This window comes from Dipodomys ordii, unplaced genomic scaffold, assembly GCF_000151885.1.
Source record: "Dipodomys ordii isolate 6190 unplaced genomic scaffold, Dord_2.0 Scaffold104, whole genome shotgun sequence".
NCBI classification, from domain to species: Eukaryota; Metazoa; Chordata; class Mammalia; order Rodentia; family Heteromyidae; genus Dipodomys; species Dipodomys ordii.
In genome coordinates, this window is record NW_012267320.1 from 2,941,134 (window position 1) to 2,965,054 (window position 23,921).

The 23,921-nt window shown below is 38.7% G+C and overlaps 2 protein-coding genes across 2 annotated transcripts in view; both read right to left on the reverse strand.

Annotated features, from left to right (window-relative positions):
* Mrps6 (mitochondrial ribosomal protein S6) overlaps window positions 1-23,921 on the reverse strand; it is a 57,595-nt gene that overhangs the window by 17,773 nt on the left and 15,901 nt on the right. The gene's annotated exons all lie outside the window — the stretch shown is intronic.
* Window positions 12,724-19,127, reverse strand: Slc5a3 (solute carrier family 5 (sodium/myo-inositol cotransporter), member 3). The gene has a single exon (XM_013027511.1). The coding sequence runs from the start codon at window positions 18,372-18,374 to the stop codon at window positions 16,218-16,220; it is 2,157 nt and encodes a 718-aa protein (XP_012882965.1). The 5' UTR covers window positions 18,375-19,127; the 3' UTR covers window positions 12,724-16,217.

Here is a 23,921-nt window from a genome sequence, read left to right on the forward strand (position 1 = left end):
ATATACAACAATGCTTACTGCTATGCTAATGACTGGCAATGTTGAAGCAAAATTACCTACCAATGCTCTCACACTGGTCACATAGCTCCACGTGCTATGAAGAGCAATACTGTATTTTAAAGTGACCTAGAATTCATCTAGTTCAAGTAAACTCAATGTAGTCATGCATCACTTATTGATGCATGGGGGCTACATTCTAGGAAATGCATCATATGTGAAATTTCTTGTACAAAATCACAGAATATTCTTATGCAACAATAGTTATGATATGATATAAACTTCTAAGATCAGGATCTTATGTAACCTGCTGCTATGGAAACATTATTATGTAGTAATTACTATATTAAGTATCTCCTTTCAATAAAAACTACACTTACCCATCTCAGGGGCCCCTGAAGCCATCTAGACCATCAATATGTGCACATCAATATGTGCACCAGCATCAGAAGGCTATAAATAAGCCAGGTAGCACTAATGTATGCCTCTAATGCTAGCTACTCAAGAGGCTCATATCTACAGAATCAGGACTCAATCTGGGCAAAAAGGTCTGCAGGACTGTACTGGAGGGAAAAAATCCACAAAAAGCAGGAGTAGAGACCTAGCTTAAGTGGCAGAGCACTACCCTAGCAAGCAAGCCTAAGGTCCTTAGTTCAAACACCAATACTGCCAAAAAAAAAAGGGAGTAGCTATAAATGACTAGCCCATAAAGGAAGTAAGTCATGATTCATGAGATCCAACCTTGAATAGATTTACTAGCTGTCTAGTACCTGTATAACTAAGCTAACAAGTCTGTGTAGTTCAACTGCAGAACAGTGAAGTCCTTAATTAACTGAACTGTTTCTGGAGTCTCAAAGAGTATCATTCAGACATAATTTAAAGACAAATCTGGGGACTCATTTACATGGAGCCAAGCACCTTTTTGGGATGTCAAAGGAAAAGGACAGTCACCGTGGCACCCCTCAGCACACATGAGTTAAATGAGAAATTTTAAATAAAGATGTTTAAATGTCTCCCTCAGGTATTTTAATTCAATTGACCTTGGAATCTAAAACTCTTGGGTGCCAAGATACTTAAAGTTCTCCCAAATGAAGGTAAGGTCTACGCTGTCATAAGAACTGCACTTTACAAAGGGCTTTATCCAATAATCTTACCTAACTCTAATTTAAGGATGGGAAATGTTCACTTTCTCACAGGAGTTCTGGAATCTTCCATGAATGAAATGGAAAAATAGCTATTTGTGCTATAAAGTGCACAATCCTTTCCTGGGTCCATTTCTCTCCTCCCTATCCCCTTCCCAGAAGCACTTACGGGATGAATAAAAGATGGAAACAGGATGATTGGCAGGAGGCCTGGTTACTATGACAGCAAGTAAATGGCATGGCAAGTAAATGGATAGCAAGAGCAGGAATAGGGTAGACAACACTGACTCGCCTGCTTTGTTAACTGCTAGTCCCACACTATCAGTTCACTGTTTTTGCCTCTTCCAAGAGTGGAGGACAGAAATGGAATGGCAGGGATGCCAAGGAAAGTATAAATCAAGAAAGCATTTAAAGATTCCTAAGAAAGTTCTATTTAGGTGCTATGAATTTTCTAAATGTCAGTGCAAAGTTTAGCCAAAAATATCATTAGATGATTGGGTCAAGAGAAGTTTACAAGCAAAATACATTTATAGAATCTGAAACATGGGCTTTGATAGGAGATCTACACACTGTGCTGGACAATAGACCAGAACTGTGCCCTTCAACTAGGGCCATGATGTATGCTTAAACTCAAGGGATGGGAGGAAGCTACTTAAGCAGCTGCTCTACACTGAAGAGTAGCAAAGAGAAAGAACAAACAAGAACAAAAGAATCAGAAATATAAACATCAAGGTTCAGCTACTACCTAGAAATGTGCCTTTCTTCTAAAACCCCAGGGGGCACCTCTCTCATTCTACACCTTGCAAGTATGATTATTTAGGATGAATAATTTATACCACTCCTGGGCTTGAACTCAGGATCTGGGAGCTATCCCTGAGCTCCTTTGCTCAAGACTGTCAACTCTATCCTGAGCCAGAGCTTCCCTTCCAGATTTTTGCTGGGTAGCTGCTGGTAAATCTCATGAACTATTCTGTCAAGGCTGGCTTTGGCCCATGATCCTAAATTCTCAACCCCCTGAGTAGCATGAGCCCTTAAACTAGAACTTTTCAAGGTTGAATCTTACTTATCATCTAAAAGATGCTGGAGATGCAAAGAATATGACTCACCGTATAGACAATAACTATTTGGTGAGTATGTAGCCAATTAGTAAAGAAATGAAAGTTGCTAATAACTATTTGGTCCAACTGGCAAGGAAGAACAGATTAAATGGAGTAACAAAATATGAGAAAAATAATATCCTCTTTGCAAAGAGGAAGTATTTTTTGAATGGCAGAGATACATAGTAAAGCTAAGGTACACTGTTAGTCCAAAATAGATACAAAGTAAAAAATTAGGAATAAACAAGATAAAATACAAAAAACAAAAGCACAGTCAAATACACATATTTGGTAGCTCCAAAGTTTGAAAAATCCTTAGAATGAAATAAAGAACTCAAGTGTTCAACTCCTAGTATACAGGGAATGTTTCTTCAACAAAACCCAGCTTCTATAAAGCTATAGAAACTTCTGGAAGCCAAGGCAGCAAATCTTTTTGTAATACACAGGACTGTAAAGGAAATCTACCACAGGGTGTGACAGTGAGACTTCAAGCAAGACTCAGAAGCCACTGTCATAATATAGGAAGCCCTTCTTCAAGAGTTGGCAGGTGTGGGGGGGTATGCACATGTGGGCGCACACATGCCATGTGTATGCGCAGAGGTTGGCACCATACTTTCAAGAGTTCCCAGCCTCCAGAACCATGAACTTACTAAAAAAGCTTACTGATTCAGGCAGTTTGTTCTAATAACAGAAATGAACTAAGACCACATCCCAGAGAAAATGGAGCGTATGAGACCTGAAACTTCTAAGTATACTTTTTTCAAATACAGATGGGAAAAGGCACTATTTGAGAAAGAACTTGGGCATGAAAAGCAGAGATACCATCAACAAGAAAACTCCTAAGTGAGAGTGCAACAAGTACTCTTGGGTACAGAGGTGCTGATGATGTCCTACTTCTTATGGATGGTAATGACATATGCTTGCTTCCCAAGTACGCAAAGGTAGATATTCATTATTTGTGGACTTGTTACTTGCAGATTTGTCGATTTGCTAAAATTTGTTAACTTCCCAAATCTGTATTGCCCACATTAAAATCCATGCTGCCCCCTCACCCAATCATTTGCAGACATGCATACACAGAGTGTATTAAGTCACCTACTGTACACCTTCACAAGTGAGGTGGAACAAGGCAACATTTTGCTTTTTGTTTCAAGTCTCAAATCACAGATGACTAGCCTAGTCTGTGTCTTTATTTCCCCCCTTTTCTGTGTGCTGTCAGTGATTTCCCTCAGAGAAAAATGACCCTTATGTGTAGAACTGAGGTAGTTAAGCCAAAGAATGTGATGTACCCTTCAGAGAAAATACCTAAATACACGCCATCAGGAGTGAATTGCAGCAATGCTGCTGGCCCTGCAGTCAAGTGTTATGTTAAAGACAGTTAAAGAACCCACAATTTCAGAAGTGGCACTGTAGCTCAAGTGGTAGAGCGCTCGCCTTGAGCTGAAGAGCTGAGGGACAGCGCCCAGGCCCAGAGTTCAAGCCCCACGACCGACAAAAAAAAAAAAAAAAGAAATAAGAACCCACAATTTACATTAAGCATGGTGACATTAAACAGAAAAAGTCATGGATTGGCAAGTTGACAAAAATGAGCCCACAGGAAAATGACACTATATTAACTAAAGAGGTATATGATTTAGTATTCACCAATTACTAGACTAGGAAATTAAACCTACTAAAACTAATGATACCCACTCAACAACATCTGTGTGGTTGTACTGACTATGTAAAGTTTCATAAAATGCTTTGATAGGTGGGATTCAGGCATTGTATTAAAAAAATCAACTATACAGCTTCTAAGGCCCCTTTAAAATATGAAAATCTTCCTTGATAAAGATGTAAAATTTAAAAACATAACTTTGTTTCTGGTCAAACTTTCTTTCAGGGAAGGGTGGAGATAGAAGGGCAAAGATGGACAAAAAGCCTGAAATTTCAGGCTTCAAAGACTATACTGAGCAGTTACCAAGATTTCCAGGCACGTTCGAAGATTCAACTAGAAATATACTAGGACAACTGTGCAGATGTGTTCTTTTTTCCATTTTAACATGGTATAAATTGACAGAATGTATAATGTGTGATATTCTGACAGACAAGGTACAGGATTTAGTTTTGTAAAGTTACATCCCTGCAATAATGTGGAAGAAAAGAAGACAATAATATTAAAATTGCAGGAGGAAAAAAAAGCAACAAGGGGAAAACCAAGAATCAGCCATGTACACTGTATAAATGATATACATATTGTATAGATATCTGAGAATTGGCAGCTCTGGACACTCTGAAACTAGGGTTAAGTTAGGAACAAATATATGTAGTAATTAATCAAACCAAATGGGCAGTTGGACCCTATGCTGTATATTTGGAAGTTTATTCTCTGAAGTATAATTTTTCATGGAAATCCCTAGAGTAGGGTACTACATGCACAGCTCTACATGGGTGCTACACCACAAGGGGAATAAAGAATAAATACTGCTCAAGTTCCTGTGCTCCTCCACCCTTGGTTCTCAGAACAGTGGAAGGCAGTTTCTTACCTTTCAGATTTCATGTTTTTTCATTTTATCACATTTGTGGTGCTAGGGATGAAATTGAGGACCTGACACAGATGTCAGTAAAGTGTTGTACACTGATCTACATCCCCATCTCTACCATTCAGTTTGAAATTTTTTTTGGGGGGGGGAACTCTCATCTATTCTAAAGTTACTGCAAAATTTGCCTTTAAAAAAAAAAAAGGCCGGGCACCGGTGGCTCACACCTGTAATCCTAGCTACTCAGGAGGCTGAGATCTGAGGATCACAGCTCAAAGCCACCCTGGGCAGGAAAGTCCATGAGCTCTTATCTCCAATTAGCCACCAGAAAACTGGAAGTGGCACTGTGGCTCAATTGGTAGAGCACTTGCCTGGAACTGAAGAGCTCAGGCCCAGAGTTCAAGCACCACAACCAACCCCCCCAAAAAAAGGCCATGATGCAGGCATAATGGCTCAAGTCTGGGCAAAGAATGGTAGAGGACTGAAGTTGAAAGCCAGCCTAGAAATAAAGGAAGTTTTCAAGACGCCATTTTAACAATGGTGGCCTACACTGGTTATTCCAGCTCCTAGGGAAGTACAAGTAGAAGGATGACAGCCCAAGCCTGCCTAAATTAGTGAAACCCTACTTGGAAAAATAAGCAATAGAAAAAAAGGCTGGAGGTGTCATTCAAGTGATAGATTATTTACCTAGCAAATATAATGTCTTGAATTCAATATCCAGTACACCATCAACAAAACAAAATTAAAATCAAGCCATTAAGGCCAAGCTATGAAGTTGAGAATGCTCCACACACACTCTGGAGCACTTTCAGTTCATCTTATTAAATATAAGCAGACCACAAACCATTAGCACACATCTAAGAAATGTCTTTAACATGAAAAGACCACCATGAACTAAAAGAAATTGTGCCTAGAGTCAGAGGAATAAACTCCAGTGTTTTCAGACAGGAGGAGACAGCTTGAAACAAGAGCCTGGCGGGGGAGGGAGGAGAAAAATTCATGGTATGGAGATCTTCATTCGTCCTGACAGAAATTGCTCAAAAACTGCTTTCCACAGAACGGTTGGAAGATAAAGTTCAGAAATTCCTCCAGAAAGGGAAAAAACTCTTATCAACTAGTATAAAAAAACTTTTCAACTAGTATAATACCAGGCCAAAAGGTCCAAGAGCTAAACAAAAAGGGGGTTCCAAAAGGAAGTAAATAGAAACATTGCTTCAGACTGAGCTCAACTTCAAAGAGCCCTCAAAGGGCTAGTACAATGAAATACTTTCACCAAACTTTATAATTATCAAACTTTGGGACCAAAAGACTAGAAGTTAAAAAGTCTGGTCTTATACTTCTAAATTTCCAGTATTTTTGTAGTATGTTCAGAAAGTGCTTTTCCACCTAGAATTCAACCAAACATTTTCAGTAATAAAAAAATAATTTTAATTTCTAGAGTTGTAGGGTTCAAAAAAATGTGTTAATCAGCTTTCTCACAGTTGAAGAAGGGAAACAGAATAAGTGAATGCTAAAAGGAATGCTGGTTTGGAGCAAGAGTTGGTAGGTGAACTTCGTGGCTCTGTATACATACAGAAGGGGTAAAACTATGACATCACAATACCAAAAGAAACCAGTAAGATCAGCCAGAGACAAAAAAGACCCCAAAGAACACAGAAGCTAGCACCAAAGGGTCCCATTAGCTAAACAAAAGAAAGACATAACCAACTATAGAAAATAATGCAGAAGGAAGTGGTGCTGTAGCTCAAGTGGTAGAGTGCTCACCTTGAGCTGAAGAGCTGAGGGACAGAGCTCAGGCCCAGAGTTCAAGAAAAAAAAAAATGCAGAAGTTCATGCTCACAAATGGGGAAAATGGATTTCAGTTCAGTATGCCCACCCTCCCCCCATCAAAAAGTTTATAGAAAAATAGCACTTTCACACCACAACAGTTAACACATCACCAAGGTGAAGCTTTGAAGACACACATAACTAATGCTGTATCCATACCAAATGCAGTCTAAAGCTAATCTTTTTTTTGGGGGGGGGGGAGGGGTCCAGTCGTGGGACCTAAACTCTGGGCCTGGGCGCTGTCCCTCAGCTCTTTAGCTCAAGGCTAGCATTCTACCACTTGAGCCACAGCACCACTTTGGCTTTCTTCTTTTTGCTTATGTGGTGCTGAGGAATCAAACCCAGGGCCTCAGGCATGCAAGGCAAGCACTCTACCACTGAGCCACCTTCCCAGCCCCCTAAAGCTAATCTTAAAGCAACAGAAATCCTAACTGGGGAAGAAGTCACAAAATGACCATCCTACCTCCAAAACACCTACATAAAAGAAAGGCCAAGCAACCAGTCAGATTAAGAGCAACAAGATATAATGTTAAATGCAAAAAAAAAAAAAATGCTTCTGGATGGATTTTAACATGATAAAATAACAGTACTGAAATCAGCAACATGTGAATAGTGTTTGGACTCAAGACTATTTTATCTTCCAGATTCTGATTGACTGAGTGACTTTCCTAGTCAAAAAAAAAGCTTAAGAGGTAAGAGGGTTATAATGTCTGCAAATGCCCATGAGGTTCAGAAAAATGTAAATGACAAAGCAAACATGACAATGTGTTCTCCCTATAGATTTGGAAGAATTTAATCCCTAAATTCTACTATTCCTATAAATTGAGATTATCGTTAAGTAAAAGGACTAAGAATTCTGTCATCTAGTCTATGTTTTACAAAGGAAAATTTTTAGTCAGTATCTGTGAGTCTATGTTCACAGGTTAGAAGTGGGGACATAACAGAAACCACATGATAAGAAACTGACGTACAAGGCCTCTGGGTGTTTACCACAGGCTGTGTTCTTACACTGACTGTATAGAAAGAGGAAGCAGAGTAAACCTACCCCCATATACACCTCAGCCCAGACCTGTGCCTAGTCTATATTGTGAATGGGGAGACAAGGGCTAGGGAAAAAAAAAAGAAATTGAGGTAAATTTTCCTCAATTGAAACACAAGACACTGGAAATCTGAGGGAATATGTTCATATTGAAAATACTCAGTCACAGAAAGGTAAATTTTTCATTTTATTCAAAGTTGGTACAGAAGTGCTAACATTTCCATAAAATAATTACTATACTTCAGTTACAAGACAAAATACCACAGAAAGGAATGTACTTTGCAAGAAATGTAGTTCATCTTAAGTTTCCAAATACTTCTGAAGGCAAATGCAGCAGCTGGCAAAATAACACACAGTACACAAAGGACAGTGTATTTTAGTCAGTAATGAAAACTGACAGCTCTCTAGCAGATTTGCTTCATTTTTCTCATTTTTTAAACAATAACACTTAAAAACACATTAAACCATTATCATACATTCAACAATTTTAAAAATGAGATTGTGTACAATAACATAGTCAAGTTAGAACTGTCATTGTCATGAAGTTAACAATTTTAAATCTACAGGTTCAATTTGTTTTTCTTTCATGATAGAAGTAACTTGGTTTATACCAAATTCTACTTTCTGTTTGCAACTATGACATTTCACAATGACATGGACCCAATTAAGTGAAATAAAAAAAAAAAGCTGTGCTCAATGGAGGCTAAATTGATCATCATTTTACAATTTTAAAAAATCCACTAATAACAAATTAGCATTCATCAATTTCATTTATAATCACATTTTAGTCTACAATACCTAGCTAAAATGATACATATACACAATACACACACACACACACATACACACATACACACACACACACACAGGCACACACCCAGTACGCTGACTGGTCTCTTACAGAAAATCTGAACTAGTATAATAGGGAGGACACAGGGGAAACATTTTTTTCAATGTGGACATCTTTTTAAAATGCATTAAATACTTACATATCAAAATTGCTACATAAAAGCAGCAATATTCTGCTGACATTTGGCTTAAAAATAAAGGAATGAGTTAAGCAATTTCACAGGATATTATTAGAAAAGGAATTGGTTTTCTTCTTGAAGAATACTACTAACTTTTGCACAGCAACTATTTTTGATATCCATCTTATCAAAAAAGAAAAAAAAGCACTGAAAAGCACAGTTCATATGGGGATTGCCAACACAAGTCTGGACATAGCAAACAAGATGTCCAAGAAAAGAAAAAAAGCAAAGAAAGGGTAAATCCTTGCTCTATTTCTGAACACTGTTGGCAACCTATAAACTGAACCAATAATGGCAAGGAAATGCAGAAAAAAGATTCCATACCATTATTGGACAATAATGTTATATGTTATTGGAAAAAAAATAATAAAGCTTTTGCATCTAACAATCCCACAGAAAAGTCTATGAGCAAAAGACTTGTTGATCTGTTTGCCATTCCAAAGTCTGCGATCGCACAGTGAAATTAGAAAATTCTCATTATACATATTTACATTACTTTCACCTAGGCTACTTAAAGCAATTTCCCATGGAATTACAAATGAAGGATGTTTCTGCCAAAGGAATATCCAAAAGCATTCTTTCATAAAGTTGCTACAATCTATTTAAATTTAAAGGTAGAATACATCATGTACATACAGAACTAACAAGCTCTAACTGCTTTGTGTTATCACATACTGCTAAAGCCAAACATGTTCCTCAAGGTTCACCCCCATTCTTTCCCTTCAGCCTCCACCTACTAAGCATAAGACTTTAAGTGCTAAAATAATCATGTGTAACTACACACCTGCCCAGCTGTTCATAAAGGGAGGAAAACTTTTCCCTCAAAGTATCCAGATGAACGCTTCTAAAATTTGTCACATTCATTCAATCATACAATTTGCCAAATCATTCCCTAAGATAAATACACGAAATAGAGAGCAAGTACATAAGGCAGTCATCACTTTTTCCTCATTGAGTTGTACCTTGATACTAACAAAATTCAAGACAACTATGTGTTCACACTTGGTAAACAAGGACTGTTCAAGAGGTGCATAAAGTGAAGGGTAGGCTAAGGGCAATGCTGATGGGAAGAAACATTTTCCACTCTGTGCTCATTCAGATTTCTACTAATCTAGTCTTAAGGAGGATAACAGAATAGATTAAAAAAATCTTACAGACTCTAAAGGCCACAGTAAAAAGCATTTGGCAAATCTGTCTCAGAATTAGTTTGATATTTAGAACACTTTGATCAAATTCTCCTCTATTAAAATTAATTGCAGTAATTTCATCTTATACACAAGCCTATACAAAAATTAAAACTAGTATTTGTCCTATTAAAATTTTAATTTTGCCCCATTTTTCATATTGTTATTGAGTATTATTTCCTCAAGACAAAAACTTTAAAATAACTCCAATAGCTCCATAGCTTAAAGGTTACCACCTACCCAAAATCTAAGTCTGTCCTGTTTCTTTAGTTCAGGTACAAATGAGCCCATCGACCCAATTTTTGCTAACAGTCCCCAAACATGATCACAGTATTTTGACTGTGGATTTTCCTTCCACCAATAAGCCAGTACACACTTACTCAAAAGAGTATTTTGAATCTTTACCACTTAAACTTCATTTGTAACTAGGACACCTCATTATCTAAAATGAATACTGTGATCTTCCTAACAATTCCGATAAATACTTGGGGGGAATTATGATGGCACTTATGGGGTGACTGAGAATGCTCTTAGTCTTGTGCTTTCTGTGTGAGGAAATACATGTGAACATAATTTTGTGCTTTCTATGGATCCTTACTTTAGCTTTCTCTCTCATGGTATATGAACTGTTGTCATGTATGTGTCTGAAGATATACTAATCTAATCTACAGTGAAAATGATAGAATTAAAATATAATTCGATTTATATAAGTAACTTTACATTTTTAATTATGGATATAAAAGAGGCAAGTAAAGAAAAATAAATAACATTAAGATGCAATGTAAATAATTCATGAACCTAAAGGCTACACATAAAAGTATGTAAATCTGTATTTTCTTTTAACTTCCATCACTAGTTATAATACAATTTAAGAAGAGTAACAACCTATAAGTTCCTACTAAGAAAGGAAAAGGTGCAAACTAGCATATCAATACTGACGACAAGAAGGCACTAATCCAATGCATCAATTCCAAAAACGGATTCTACTATGGAATACCATACACCAGCCCTTGCCAAATTGGGATTTTAATGACAGAAATAAGCCTAACTCAATTTCACAACCATCACAACAAAAAAGTGAGTTACTAATAAACATTCCACTTACAAAAGCCTAGGCTACATTGATAAATTGAAAAATCTAATTTGTCTTTTAAAAAAAAACTAAATTCTTTATTAAGCAGCAGTAAGAGAAATGGATTAATTCACCAAGATATAATTAAGTTGTGATATCTACTATCAATTTGTGCTGTTGAAATACATCACTGCAGTAGATACCTAACTGGAATTCACTGAACTGTAAACTGTACAGAAGGGATGTGGAAGGAATGGGAATGGCTTCATTATGGCCAGTAACAATTACATAAGTGCTCTTCTCTGCCTTTCTGTCAGAATCTGACACCACCATGTCTGCTAACTTTATTCTAAAGTGATTCTCTTCAGTCATGCTGGGAATCCAAGTTACCAAAGACATCAGTTACTACAATAAGGTTTTTGGTTTAAGTCAACAGTGGCAGATTCTATGATAGTATCCTAAAGAGTAAAGTGCATGACATTACTGGATAGATACATCAAACCTTTTCCATTCATTTCTGAGTAAAAGATTATATGCCAATAGTTATGGTGGTTTATTACTAGAAAAACAGGATGCTGGCCCCCAAAGGAATTAAACCCCACCTTTTAAAGAAGTTTAAACAGAAACAAAGACATAAATGACATCAATTTCACAACATTTTTAAAAAGATGAATCAGTAGTAAAGTTTTACTTCTAGAACTGGAGAGAGAAAAATTTAAATAAAAACATTTGCAGCACTAAATAAATAAAGGTTTGGGCCTACACAATGACAAGGCCTGTTAATTACTTAGAATCTTAGCTAAATTCTCTTTTAGGAATCCAAGTTGCTGAGTAGGTACAGAATTCCAACAGAGAAGTCTAACAAAAGCATACCAAATTAAGCGAAAGGGACATAATGCGGAAAAGGGGCTTGTCAACCATGCCTCTACTCAGTGTCCAATCTATCTGCATCCCTACTAGTACAAAAAAATTTCGAAACCAACAGACTAGTTCCATCTTTCCTGCAAAAACTTATTCTGGCATTAAGACAAACCTGACTGCCTCTATATTCTGACACCATCATTTCAAAGGGACTCTTGAGTTTTCTTTATTGCTCTTTCCTAAGTTTGTGGAAATAGTCTTGAAAATAAAATACTGTACTAGTTAGTGCTTTTATCATTATCTAACACAAACTTGAGAAAATTATTCCTTCTCTCTAAACTTAACCCTATTTTAATAAGCCATTATTTAGATCTAAGACCTCTATACCAAGACATTATGCCTGAAAAGTGAACTAAATTTACCAAAGAGCAAAACAAGAATTTGGTAAGCACTAAAGGAATAGATGAAGAACTAGGGAGCCATGTAAGGGAGATAAAAGCCAGATATTTTCAAATGGTTAAGTCCCCTCTCCCTCCTCCCAACATACATACATAGAGAAATGGATGCCAATAGGAACGCCTGCCCAGGCTAAATGCTTCCTAAGTCATAGATACCATGTGCCAGTCACTTTAACCTTTACTGTGTTAATTCATACTTTATAATATTTATCATTAAACCAGGGGCTCAACAGGCTCTATCTTTTTCCCTAGTATTCAATTTATCAATCTGAGGCCAAGATAAAATTTTTGAGTTTAGACTTCTTCATGGCTAGATGTCACCAGACACCCATGATGATTTTTTGTTTGTTTTTGGTTGCTCCTGGGGCTTGAACTCAAGGCCTGGGTGCTGTCCTTATTAAGCTTTCTGCTCAAAGCTAGCGCTCTACCACTTGAAGCCACAGTGCCACTTTCAGTTTTCTGGTGGTTAACTGGAGATGAGTCTCACAGACTGGGCTGGCACTGCAATCCTCAGATTTCAGTCTCCTGAGTAGCTAGGATTATAGGCATGAGCCACTAGCACCCAGCCCAGACCTAATTCTTTAATGGCTAATACTATAGCTGCTTTATGTGTGAAAAACCACAAGAGTAACTCATAGACTACATTAAATCATACTCAAAAGAGAGGAAGACCATGTACCTGGCAAAAATCCACAAATTTTTGATGCTCTAGGAATGTAAACTTTTGCTTAGTCTGGGGATAAAGAGCTGAATAACAACGCTCCTGCACAATTCTTAAAATGGAAAGTTTCACAGAGGGATGGGTCTGGCAATCTCTTCTGCTATGGTTTGAGACCCTGGCCAGTCTGTGCAAAAAAACACAATGGATCCTTTGAGCCAAGTAAATGAAAAGGAAGCCCTGGAGATCAGATCTACTGAGTATGGATCAAAGGATACACACAGCACCACTGCTATTACTTGCTTTTCTAAAAACAAAACAAGTAGTCATCTCCTCAAAAAAAAGGCAGATGAGGGAGAACCTGCTTCAATAGTTCACTCTTGGGATGACAGGTCAGAATCTTCTGAGATGAACAGAGAATCCAAAGGTCCCATACCATTTAAAAAAAAAAATCTTTCTTCAATCCAGTATACTAAACTCTTCAGATCAGGAGATGAAGACTGCCTGACCTGAGAAGACAAAAATCTAGGCGCTGGAGGATATCATTCACAGCTGGCAAAGATGGTATTTTTTTCTCCTGTCCACTGCAACGCCCCTCCCCCCACCGCCCATTAACCAATCAATGCCATTCATACTTTTCACTTTGACTTTTAGCTATTATACCTTAGCTTAGTTTGAGCAAACATAAAAGTACACACATTGTATAGACATCAATGTCATCTTTTAGGATTCATTTACTCAAGTGTAAAGAATGAACATTTTGCTACTTTAAGAAAGTCAGTGTATCATCCTATGAACACTTACTGCATCTAACAGACTAAAGATCAGTTCCCCAAAGGAAGATGCCATCAGCAATTCACATACTGATTCAAGAACATTATCTATTCCTGGGAAGCAATAAGACGGAAAAAGCTTCATGGACTTCAGTATAAATAAAGTGATGTTTACACTAATAAGAATAAACAACTCTAATGGACATGCTAATAGTCATTCCTTATTTACACACATTAGTACTCTAACCTTGACCTACTGCTATACACACACCAACAGACACAAGATGATATATTTTATGTATCTTACTGACACAAAAGAGAAAAGGTACAGGGACCCTAATTCTCCAAAGTATTAGTACTCAATATTAAATAAAGGAGAAAAAGTCACATACACACTTTCCTATTCACTTATGTTATAGAGAGAAAAGATAAGGCTGCCTGGCCACTGTGTCAATGCTCAGGGCTATGTGAAAAATGTGTTCAGAGTTCAAAGAAATGTTAATTCCTGTACTTTAACACCAATCTGGAAAATGCAAGACCCTTTCCAAAACATGAAAAGGTTATATCAAAAGAGGAAAAAATAGCACAAACTATTTGTCGAGACACATCTGGACAAAATTCTGAGTCTAGACTTGGAGACTTGGTTTCTGTTCTTCCCAAATAGGTTTAGTAGCCTTGAACGTGTCACAGCCTCACTCTCCATACAAGACAAGAATGGTCCCTATTTACTTGGCCCCATGTTATAAATCTCAAGGATAAAATTGAGAACAAAAATTATACAAGGCACTCTAAGCTCTTCAGAAATACATGCTAATCATACATGAATTACTTTTTCATCTATAGACTCAATCCATCAGAAAAGCCTCCTGAAGATAGGAAGACATTATACTACCTGATTATTTCTAAAATCAACTTTAGACTAATCAAGTCCACCATAAGCAAACTAGTGTATACATTACAAAAAATTTAGTCATCAGGACTGAGTTTTGATTCAAAATCTACAAAATTACCTATAAAAGTAATTTTCCCTAAAGAATACAAGGCTTAGTAAAATCATGCAATTTAAAAAGTATCAGTTTAAAGACAAAGAAAGTAGATACACAATTAGTTTTTTTCATGTTTCCTGGAGGACAAAGGGCAGTGTTGAGGACACAAAACTACATCACTCACAAAGCCTTTCCTTAACATCCTTTGTACCCCTCCTCAATAAAGATCCCTACCCACAAATGTTGCAACTGGTATCAACTCATGTCTAGACAAGAGTACCCTATCTACACAAGTCCTATAACATCCTCTATAGACACAATTCTTGTTCATGGCACCTTTCCAACATGCTATCCATCCTACAGAAAGATTATACTGCTAATCTACCAATAGCAAGTCAGCTCTCTGAGTTTTCTGTAACAGAAAGCCTATTCTCACTGAAACATCCTCATGCTCTACATGACTATAACAACAAATGGCAATTTGGGGGGGGGATAAGAACTGGGGAAGAAAAATGCATTCTGATCTCAAAGTTGAGGTTTCCCTCTTGAAATCTCATTCTCCATATATCGAGAGCTTCACTAACCTGGGTAACTGAGCACACAAAAGCAGCGCCACTTTTTCAAGATAATGGACTATATATATCCCGAATCGATCCACTTGGGAAGGAAACTTTGACTAATAAAAATGTCATCAAACTACAAGAAAAAGCTAGAAAATTGGCAGAGCATGATTAATCATTTTAGCCTAAGTCAAACACTGCTTAGGAACTGCTTATTCCCAAACTATATTGAAAAGAAACCTTAATTTGGTCAATAAACGTGGGACTCATAAGTAATGGCCCTTCTACTATCCCCCATAATTATTTAACAACACAATTTAGACAAAACTTTATAGACACACTTGGTGGTCATTTGAGTATGTTTCACTTAAACCTCCATGAAAATAGAAACAAACAGAGGGGGAATAGCTGGAATAAAGTTCTCCCCCACAACACTCTACATACAAGTGATACTAAAATACAAACAGGAAACATTCCTTCCTTTTCTTGGCAGTCAGCATCCACAGACTCACACTAACAAAACAAACCTGGCAAACCTAACCTGCCCTAAAAGAAGGACCACTCAAGGACATTATATTTTCAGTATGTAACGCATTACAGAGTATTCTAAAAATTCAGGTTTCTTTAAAAGGTAATATGGACTACAGAAACAAAACAAAACAAATTAGAAATAAACAATCTTCAGCATAAAGTCTACCAAGAATTGGCAGTCCTGATATATATTTTCTTAAAATACCTTTGATATGTATTCTGCTCTAAGTGACCTCCTTACTTTGGTATGTAATGCTTTAAAACCACATTTTTGCACAATTAAGTCTGTTCTGCGCCACTTAATTTGAGGATCTACTTTCATCCATCTCTAGGAAAATAAAGTCTTACAAATAGATGGCGTTCTGCTAAGTAAAGTTTGGCTAAAACCTACTGCGTAAACAATGCCTGAGAGAGATGCGACAGTTACATAATTTTTCCCCCAAAGACCAGTATTTTAAGTTAAGTGTCTCATCGTATCCTTAAGTTCATAAGGAGAAATAAACAAACATGAAAATTCCAAGCGAACACACAGCAAAAAGTCCAATATTCAGTATTACTTTAACTTGTGGAGTCTCTTCTAACATTTGTAAACAAACAGCCTCCTCGTCCATCAGGTCTCTGAGACTCCTCTTGCTGAGGCTCTTACTTTTAAAGCCACAAAACCAGTCTATGAACTTCCAGTACTGGCCTCTATCATCCGTTTCTTTCTTTCTCTCCTTCTCACCCATGAGAGCCGCTTGCCCATTGGAATATGCATCTACTGGTGTTTCTGCCTCTGAAGGACCCAAGGAAGCCATTGGGTTAGCCTCCTCTCTACAGGTCACCAACAGATTAACATCTTCAGGCTGAAGGCCCTTAATGCTATCTTCAGATTTCCCATTGGGAATGACATGGTTGATGGCCTCGCTGTTCTCGTTGCATCGCAGAATACTCTTCTCTTGCATTTCGTACGGTTCATCTTTCTGAGAACAACTTTCCTTCGTCACGAGGCTCTTCTTAGACCAAAAAGTGGTGGTGCGAATCTGATCCTTTGTGGGAGGTGGTGTGAGAAGACTAACGATTACAGTAATGAGTCCTGTGATCCAAAACAATGCTGTTGCCACATACATATAATGGATATCTTTGATGAAGCTAGGCCTGTTATCAGGTTGGTCACACTCTGGGGCACGGTAGGTAAAGGCCAAAATCAACCGGACAGCTCCAAAAACAAAGCCAGCCATTCCACCATAGAAAGCTCCTTGCTCATTGCAGCGCTTCCAAAAAATTGCCAGAAGGAACAGGGCCGCCACTGGAGGTGTCAGATAATCTGCCACCTCCTGAATATAAAGGTACATCTGACCTCCTTGCATTTCCACAATGATTGGCACCCATGCTATGCTGATCACCACCATAAAGGCCACAAATATCCTGCCCACAATCATTAGCTCCCGGGAGCTTGCACTCTTGCGGATGAGTTTGTACACATCAAGGGTGAATATGGTACTGGCACTGTTAAAGATTGAATCCAAGTCACTCATCAGAGCTGCAATCATCACTGCCATCATCAGGCCACGAAGGCCTACAGGAACCAGCTTCATCACCAGACGTGGGTAAGCAATATTGGAACACCCAGCTCTGCTTCCACACACTTGCATGCAGTGCTCTGGGTTGATGCAAGCTATGTCATCAACAAACAGTATCCTGGAAATCATTCCTGGAACAACTATGATAAACATTGGCAGAAGCTTCAAGAAGCCAGCCATGAGGGTAGAGCCTTTGGCATGAGCAATGTTTTTGGCTGCTAGGACCCTCTGCACGATGACCTGGTCAGCACACCAGTACCACACAGAGGCTGGGGTCTGCCCAAGAATGAATCCAGGCCACGGAACATCTTCATCTGTTGGAGCCCGCAACATTTTTAGGGCTTCTTTCTTGGGGTAGACATTACAAGAATTTGTATTGGAAAGGTTGTAGGTCAACAGAATGGAGGTAACATTGGGCGAGGCCAACATGTACCTTCTCTTAACTTCCTCAAATCCACCAATCTCCATCATGCTAATAATCATAAGAGTGAGCGCCCCAATGATCATGAGCAGAGCCTGCAGAGTGTCTGTGTAGATCACTGCAACCAGGCCTCCAGTGACAGTTAGCAAAGCCGTCATGCCAATGAGCAGGATGACAGACACATAAAGGTTCCAACCTAAAGACTCCTGGATAAAGAGGGCACCCGAATACAGATCCACTGACAGCTTGGTGAAGACATAGAGAATCAGAGACAAGGCGGCAAAATAGACCTGAATCCTATGGCCACCAAATCGCTTGGACAAGTATTCAGGCATGGTGTATACCCCTGATCGGATGTAAATTGGGATGAAAACCCATCCCAGAAGTTGCAAAAGCAGTAAGGCATTGAATTCCCATGCGCCCACTGCAAATCCACTTGCAGCTCCAGATCCTGCCAGCCCAATGAAGTGCTCACTCCCAATATTGCTCACAAACAGAGAGGCACCAATTGCTACCCAAGTCATAGAGCGCCCCGCCAGGAAGTATCCACTCACGGTGCTTCTATTAGATTTCCACATGGCAAAAAAACCAATGCACAGGACCAGGATAAAATACAGGGCCACTATGGCAATGTCTGTTGGCTCCAGTATAGCCCTCATTCTGGTAAATTGTGAATCAAAGTGTCCAAATGACAGACGTGTCCAACTTTTTATTTACTTATTAGTCACCCCAGCCAAGTCTGTAAACCATACGTGAACTGGACTATACAGAGAAACACAGCAGGTCAAAGTCTTTGTCCTTTGGTTTGCTGTCTTGATGGTGGTGGTTGTGATAAACTCTGAAGGAGACAGTTAAATTTTCCTCCGCTTCTTAATTGAGATTGAGAACTTAGCTCGTACTCTTAATCCACTCTCCACAAGACCATCAGCATTTACTCAGGTGCTGGAGGAGAAATTCTGAGTTGCAGCTAAGTCTAGTGAAGCCTATTGTACCAACCCTGCAAGGCAGCAAAGACAAAAGACAAAGATTGAATTAGAGAAGGGTCTCACCACGAGATGAGGAAACTTTCAATTGAGCAAACATGGCGCAACAAAACATTCTTTATTTTAAAAAAAAATAACACACTTGAATTCCACAGCAAAGAACAATCCATACTGTCTCAGCCAATACTTAAAAGTCAGTGATTAGGACTCATTATTTTGAATCAGGAACAAAAACTTCCTCATGAACTAAATGGCCTAACTTCTCCATGATATTGTCCTTATCTTACTGTGACAGTGTATTTGGAACACACATCAAGATCTGAAAGCATCCTACATAGAGTGAACTGAAACAAAATACATTATATGCATGTTTAAATATCACACTGAAATCGTTGTACAATCCATTTATGCTAATGAATTTTTTTTTAATCCTAAAGGAAGGAAAACACTAGTCATAAGGATACAAACATAAATCTTCAAGTATTACAAATCCCAAGGGTATCCAGGGCTAGAATTCTATTAGGGTCCTGAATGGGTCCAGGTGTTTACTAGGTGCTAGCATCTGCACAGAAATCCAAATTCATCTGTATAACCTATTGCTATAGAACTTTCCTGAATTTGTACTGTGAATGTGAATGTAGTTATCATACAGTAGCCTGGAACTTAAGAGATGGCTAATGGGAGACAAGGTTTTCCACACAAAAAGCTAGAAACATACAAAACAATTCTAAGATTTTATCTTTTCAAAGGTACATGATGTTGGAAAAATATAAAAACTTTCAAAGAAGTTATTTCCTTCTCTTCCTTTTCTTCATGCGACTATTTCCAAGAAAACCTAAAGATAAAGGCACTAAAGTCGAGGTTTGATTTTGCAGAGTATGTCTTCCCTTTAATGTCTTTTTTCTTGAAGGGTACAAAAAAAACGGAAGGCAGAGGGAGAAGAAGCCATGTTTTCTGGAAGTAATGTGATTGTGTCCTACAAACCTGAACAAAACTGACATTTGTCACCTGTAAAGACAAATCTATTCCAATAAATCCATCTGATATTTTTCAGTTTTGGATTAAAATAATCACCCTGCAAAACAGACATTTAAATTTATCTAAAATCAACTTGACTTTGGAGTTTTTCTTCTTGGTATACAAATTCTAAATCTTCAGTTAATCATAATTGTAACAGGGGCTGGGAAGGTGGCTCAGTGGTAGAGCACTTGCCTTGCATGCTCGAGGCCCTGGGTTCGATTCCTCAGCACCACATAAGAAAAAAGCCAGAAGTGGCGCTGTGGCTCAAGTGGTAGAGTGCTAGCCTTGAGCTGAAGAGCTGAGGGACAGCGCCCAGGCCCAGAGTTCAGGCACCACGACTGCCAAAAAAAAAAAAAAATCATAATTGTAACAGATTAAGTATCATCATCTAAATACCACGTGTTAACTTCTAAGTGATTTTTCTTTTTTTCTGATTCAACCTAAGAATAAATGTTGCATGCTGGTACATACTAGACCTCCAATAAATCCAGACATTTTCTTTTTAAAATCAAGAGTAAACTTAAAACTCATAAATGAGCCAGGCACTGGTGGGTCATGCCTGTAATTCTAGCTACTCAGGAAGCTAGATCTGAGGATGGTGATACAAAGCCAGCCCAGGCAGAGAAAGTCCATGAGACTCCCATCTCCAATAGACTATTCAGAAAAAGCTAGAAGTGGCACTTTGGCTCAAGTGGTAGAGCACTAGCTTTGAACAAAAGAAGTTCAGGGACAGCACCAGGCCCTGAGTTCAAGCCCCAGAATGGGCACAAGGGGGAAAAAAGACCTATAAATGGCAAAATGGGCTACAGTTCTATAAACATTAAAACACTTTGTACCAGCAATAAAAAAATCTACATATAATGCCTAAATTAGGTTATTATGTCTAATTCATAAAGCTGTCTACATAAAAATGCTAACTTGTCTACTAAAGTCAACAGCTAGCACAAAAAACCGCCAGGTAATATCATGTAAAACTTAAAACTTAGAAAGGTATTTGTTTCATCACTTCCTATCTGCTAGATCCTATCTGCTGGTCAGATTTTATGACCACCTTCTTCACCTCTAAATACTTTGAAGTGATAGGGAGGATCACCTAATTAGTTATCTCAAAGGGTATTCTGAAATGTTTGTATTATAATAAGAGATGTATGTAGCTGGCCTTCAGCAGAAATCTCGTTACTCAAGGTCCATGCATACCCTGTCACTTGTTCACCTACACAAGCAAAAGACCTTCTTTGAGGTATGTTCTTAGTGCCAATCACTGCTCTATCTCAATAAACAATCCTCGCCTGTGGCAGATCGTGTCCGGCCTGTTTCCTTCCTTTCTCCTCCATTTTCCTAACATATGGTGCTGACCCCAGGCAATGGTTCTCAAAGAAAGGGGAAAAGATGGTCCAGAGCCTATTTGTTTGGAAGGAGATGGGGCTGGGTTTGTTTCAAAGGCTACTTACTGCAGCAACCTATTTGCTAAGAGACAAAATGCTCAGAAACAAACAAGCATCTCTTTTCTTTACCACTAGAAAGTAGTGCTAGTATCAATTATATTGTTTCTCGATGTCAATCATGATTTATGCCAGGCAGTTATCTAAGACATATTCTGCTTCCTGCTAAAATTCCCAGGCAAGGCCTGACCCCTATCTGAAAGACTTGCTCTCCCCTCTGGAACCATTCTTCTTCCTATGTATCCAAGGATGGAATTTGAAGGATTGACTCCCACCCTGTTTTCCCAGGTGCATACAGATGCCAGGCAAGCCACCAAAGATAAGTGCAGACTGCCCGACTCCGGCACAGCAATCCATCTAAGCCTGGCTGTAAACATTCCATCATGGGTCCAACTGAAAATCCCCCCCACCTCCCTTGACCTAATGACTTTTTCATTAGCTTCTGTCTCCTTGCTCAGACCACATAAAAACCCAGCTCCTACACACCGTCTCCAAGCCCACAGGAAGGCTGTGTCCCTCACTGCTCTATCTCAATAAACAATCCTCGCCTGTGGCAGATCGTGTCCGGCCCATTTCCTTCCTTTCTCCTCCATTTTCCTAATATATGGTGCTGACCCCAGGCAATAGTTCCAGAGGGGAGAGGTGAGTCCTTCATATAGGTCTTTGGATACATAAAAAGAATGAGCTAAGAGGGGAACAACATGGAGTTATAAGAACAAAACAGATTCCCATCACTACCTTCCGTACACATTGCGGGGAGAAGGGGGGAGGCAACATTTGTGGCAGGGAGTAGCAAAGCCCACCAGCCCAAAGCTAATTGCAATTCTTGCCTTCATCATCTTTATCACGAGGATAGAGGTGGCTTTCCCAAAAAGTAAACTATTTCTTCAAATAAAACATCAAAGTCCCAAAACCTACCACATGGATCATTTCATCCATATAGGTCCCCTCAAAATTTATACATGCCAACTTCCATCTGCCAATATAAAAGTTGGCTCATAATGGATGCTTTTTAAAGATGCCTCAGAAATTAGACCTTCCAGGTGTAGAGAGAATTATGAAATGACTACTGGTTTTAACATTATATGAATGATATTAACTCCTATGTAAGAATAAAATTTCAATTCAGTTGAAGTGTTTATGTGACCTCATGTGAATGGACACACGATGGAGAAAAAGAGATTAAAATAAAGAAACACTCAGACACATGCTTCCTAGGCAAGTAAACTTTCTGACGGTCATCTTCACAAGTCAGTTTAAAGATCCAAGATTTTGGGGTTTTTTTAAGTTGTTGTTTTTTGTCAGTCATGGCGGCTGAACTCTGGGCCTGGACGCTGTCCCTCAGCTCTTCAGCTCAAGGCTATTGCCCTACCACTTGAGCCACAACACCACTTCCAGCTTTTTTTTTTTTTGTTTTTTTGCTTATGTGGTGCTGAGCAATCAAACACAGGCCTCATGAATGCAAGGCAAGCGTTCTACCACTGAGCCACCTTCCCAGCCCCAAAGATCAAAGTTTTAAAGGTCCTAACCATCCAAGAAAAAGGTGCATGGCCCTCACTCTAAGAGCACTAAATGGTCCTCTCCCTCAATATAAAATTTATGTCTTAAGGCCTATCCTAAATTTAAGACTCAGAGGCCACACGAATCTATCCGAGCTAATCTATACCTGTTTACTTCCACATCTGTAAAACATTAGGTTCGAAGAATCAGCAGTATAATCCAGATGTGAGTATTCTCACAGCAAAAGCAATGGATCATTGTTCTCAATGAAGGGGGCTTTTGTGACTGCTTCGTGTGTTCAGAGTAAAACTTGGCTTAGTCCCCTAAAGCTTGTTCTAATCTTCAAGTTACAGAGTAGCAAGCCCTCCTATCTTTATGCTTTATATCCATAACACACTTCTCACTACCAGTCGTGCCCAATAAGGGCAGAGATTCCGATTCTGAGTTGCTCACAAATTGGTCTCAATGGGTACAGACATTACTTTGCACATTGTTTAAAACTGAATCAAGTCTTAACTTCTAAGCACTTAGCATTAATATTGCTAAACTTTTGGTATCCTCCAACCATCTATTGTCAAGCGTAGTTTTTAAGCAATATGAGACAGCAGATTAAAAAGGCTAAGAGGTACCAGAGCGCCTTGCTCCTTGCAATCTCAAATAGCTCCAACTGAGTGTGTGGAATGACAGGCCAGTAAGACTACACAAGAAAGGCCTTTGTTCAGATAAAACTCTCAGCATGCCATGAAGCAATAAAAACCAGTATCTGGAGCACCATCTACACCTAGCCTCCCACAAGAGGGCCCAACTTCCTTTCATTGTACTAACTTCACTCTGGACTTGTGTTCCAGGTTTTACTGTTGCTTTTCTTGTAGGAGTCTTTTTGATTGTTTCCAGTTAGAAGGCAAAGTGGTCAGTGACCAGGCGGCATGTCCCCTCAGCTCACTCCACATAAGGCCTGAGCTTATGGCTAATGGCAATTCACATACAAATTCGACTTTGTACATCTTCACTGCATTTCAGTATTCCAACAAAACTTTTTTAGTTTTGGGGAGTGATAGTGGTATTTGCTGGTTCTTTTGGAGATGGAGTCTAACTTCTCTGCCTAGGCCGGCCTCAAATGGCTTTCCTCTGCATCCCAGTCTCTTGGGTATATCCCAGTCTCTAGAATAACAAGTGTGAGCCACAAGCACCTGATTTTTTAATATTATTTTTGATGTTTAAAATTAAACTCACAGGGGCTGGGAAGGTGGCTCAGTGGTAG

What these genes read in the sequence shown, in the direction of transcription:
- Slc5a3 (XM_013027511.1), bottom strand. Translation starts at nt 18,374, where the DNA reads ATGAGGGCTATACTGGAGCCAACAGACATTGCCATAGTGGCCCTGTAT.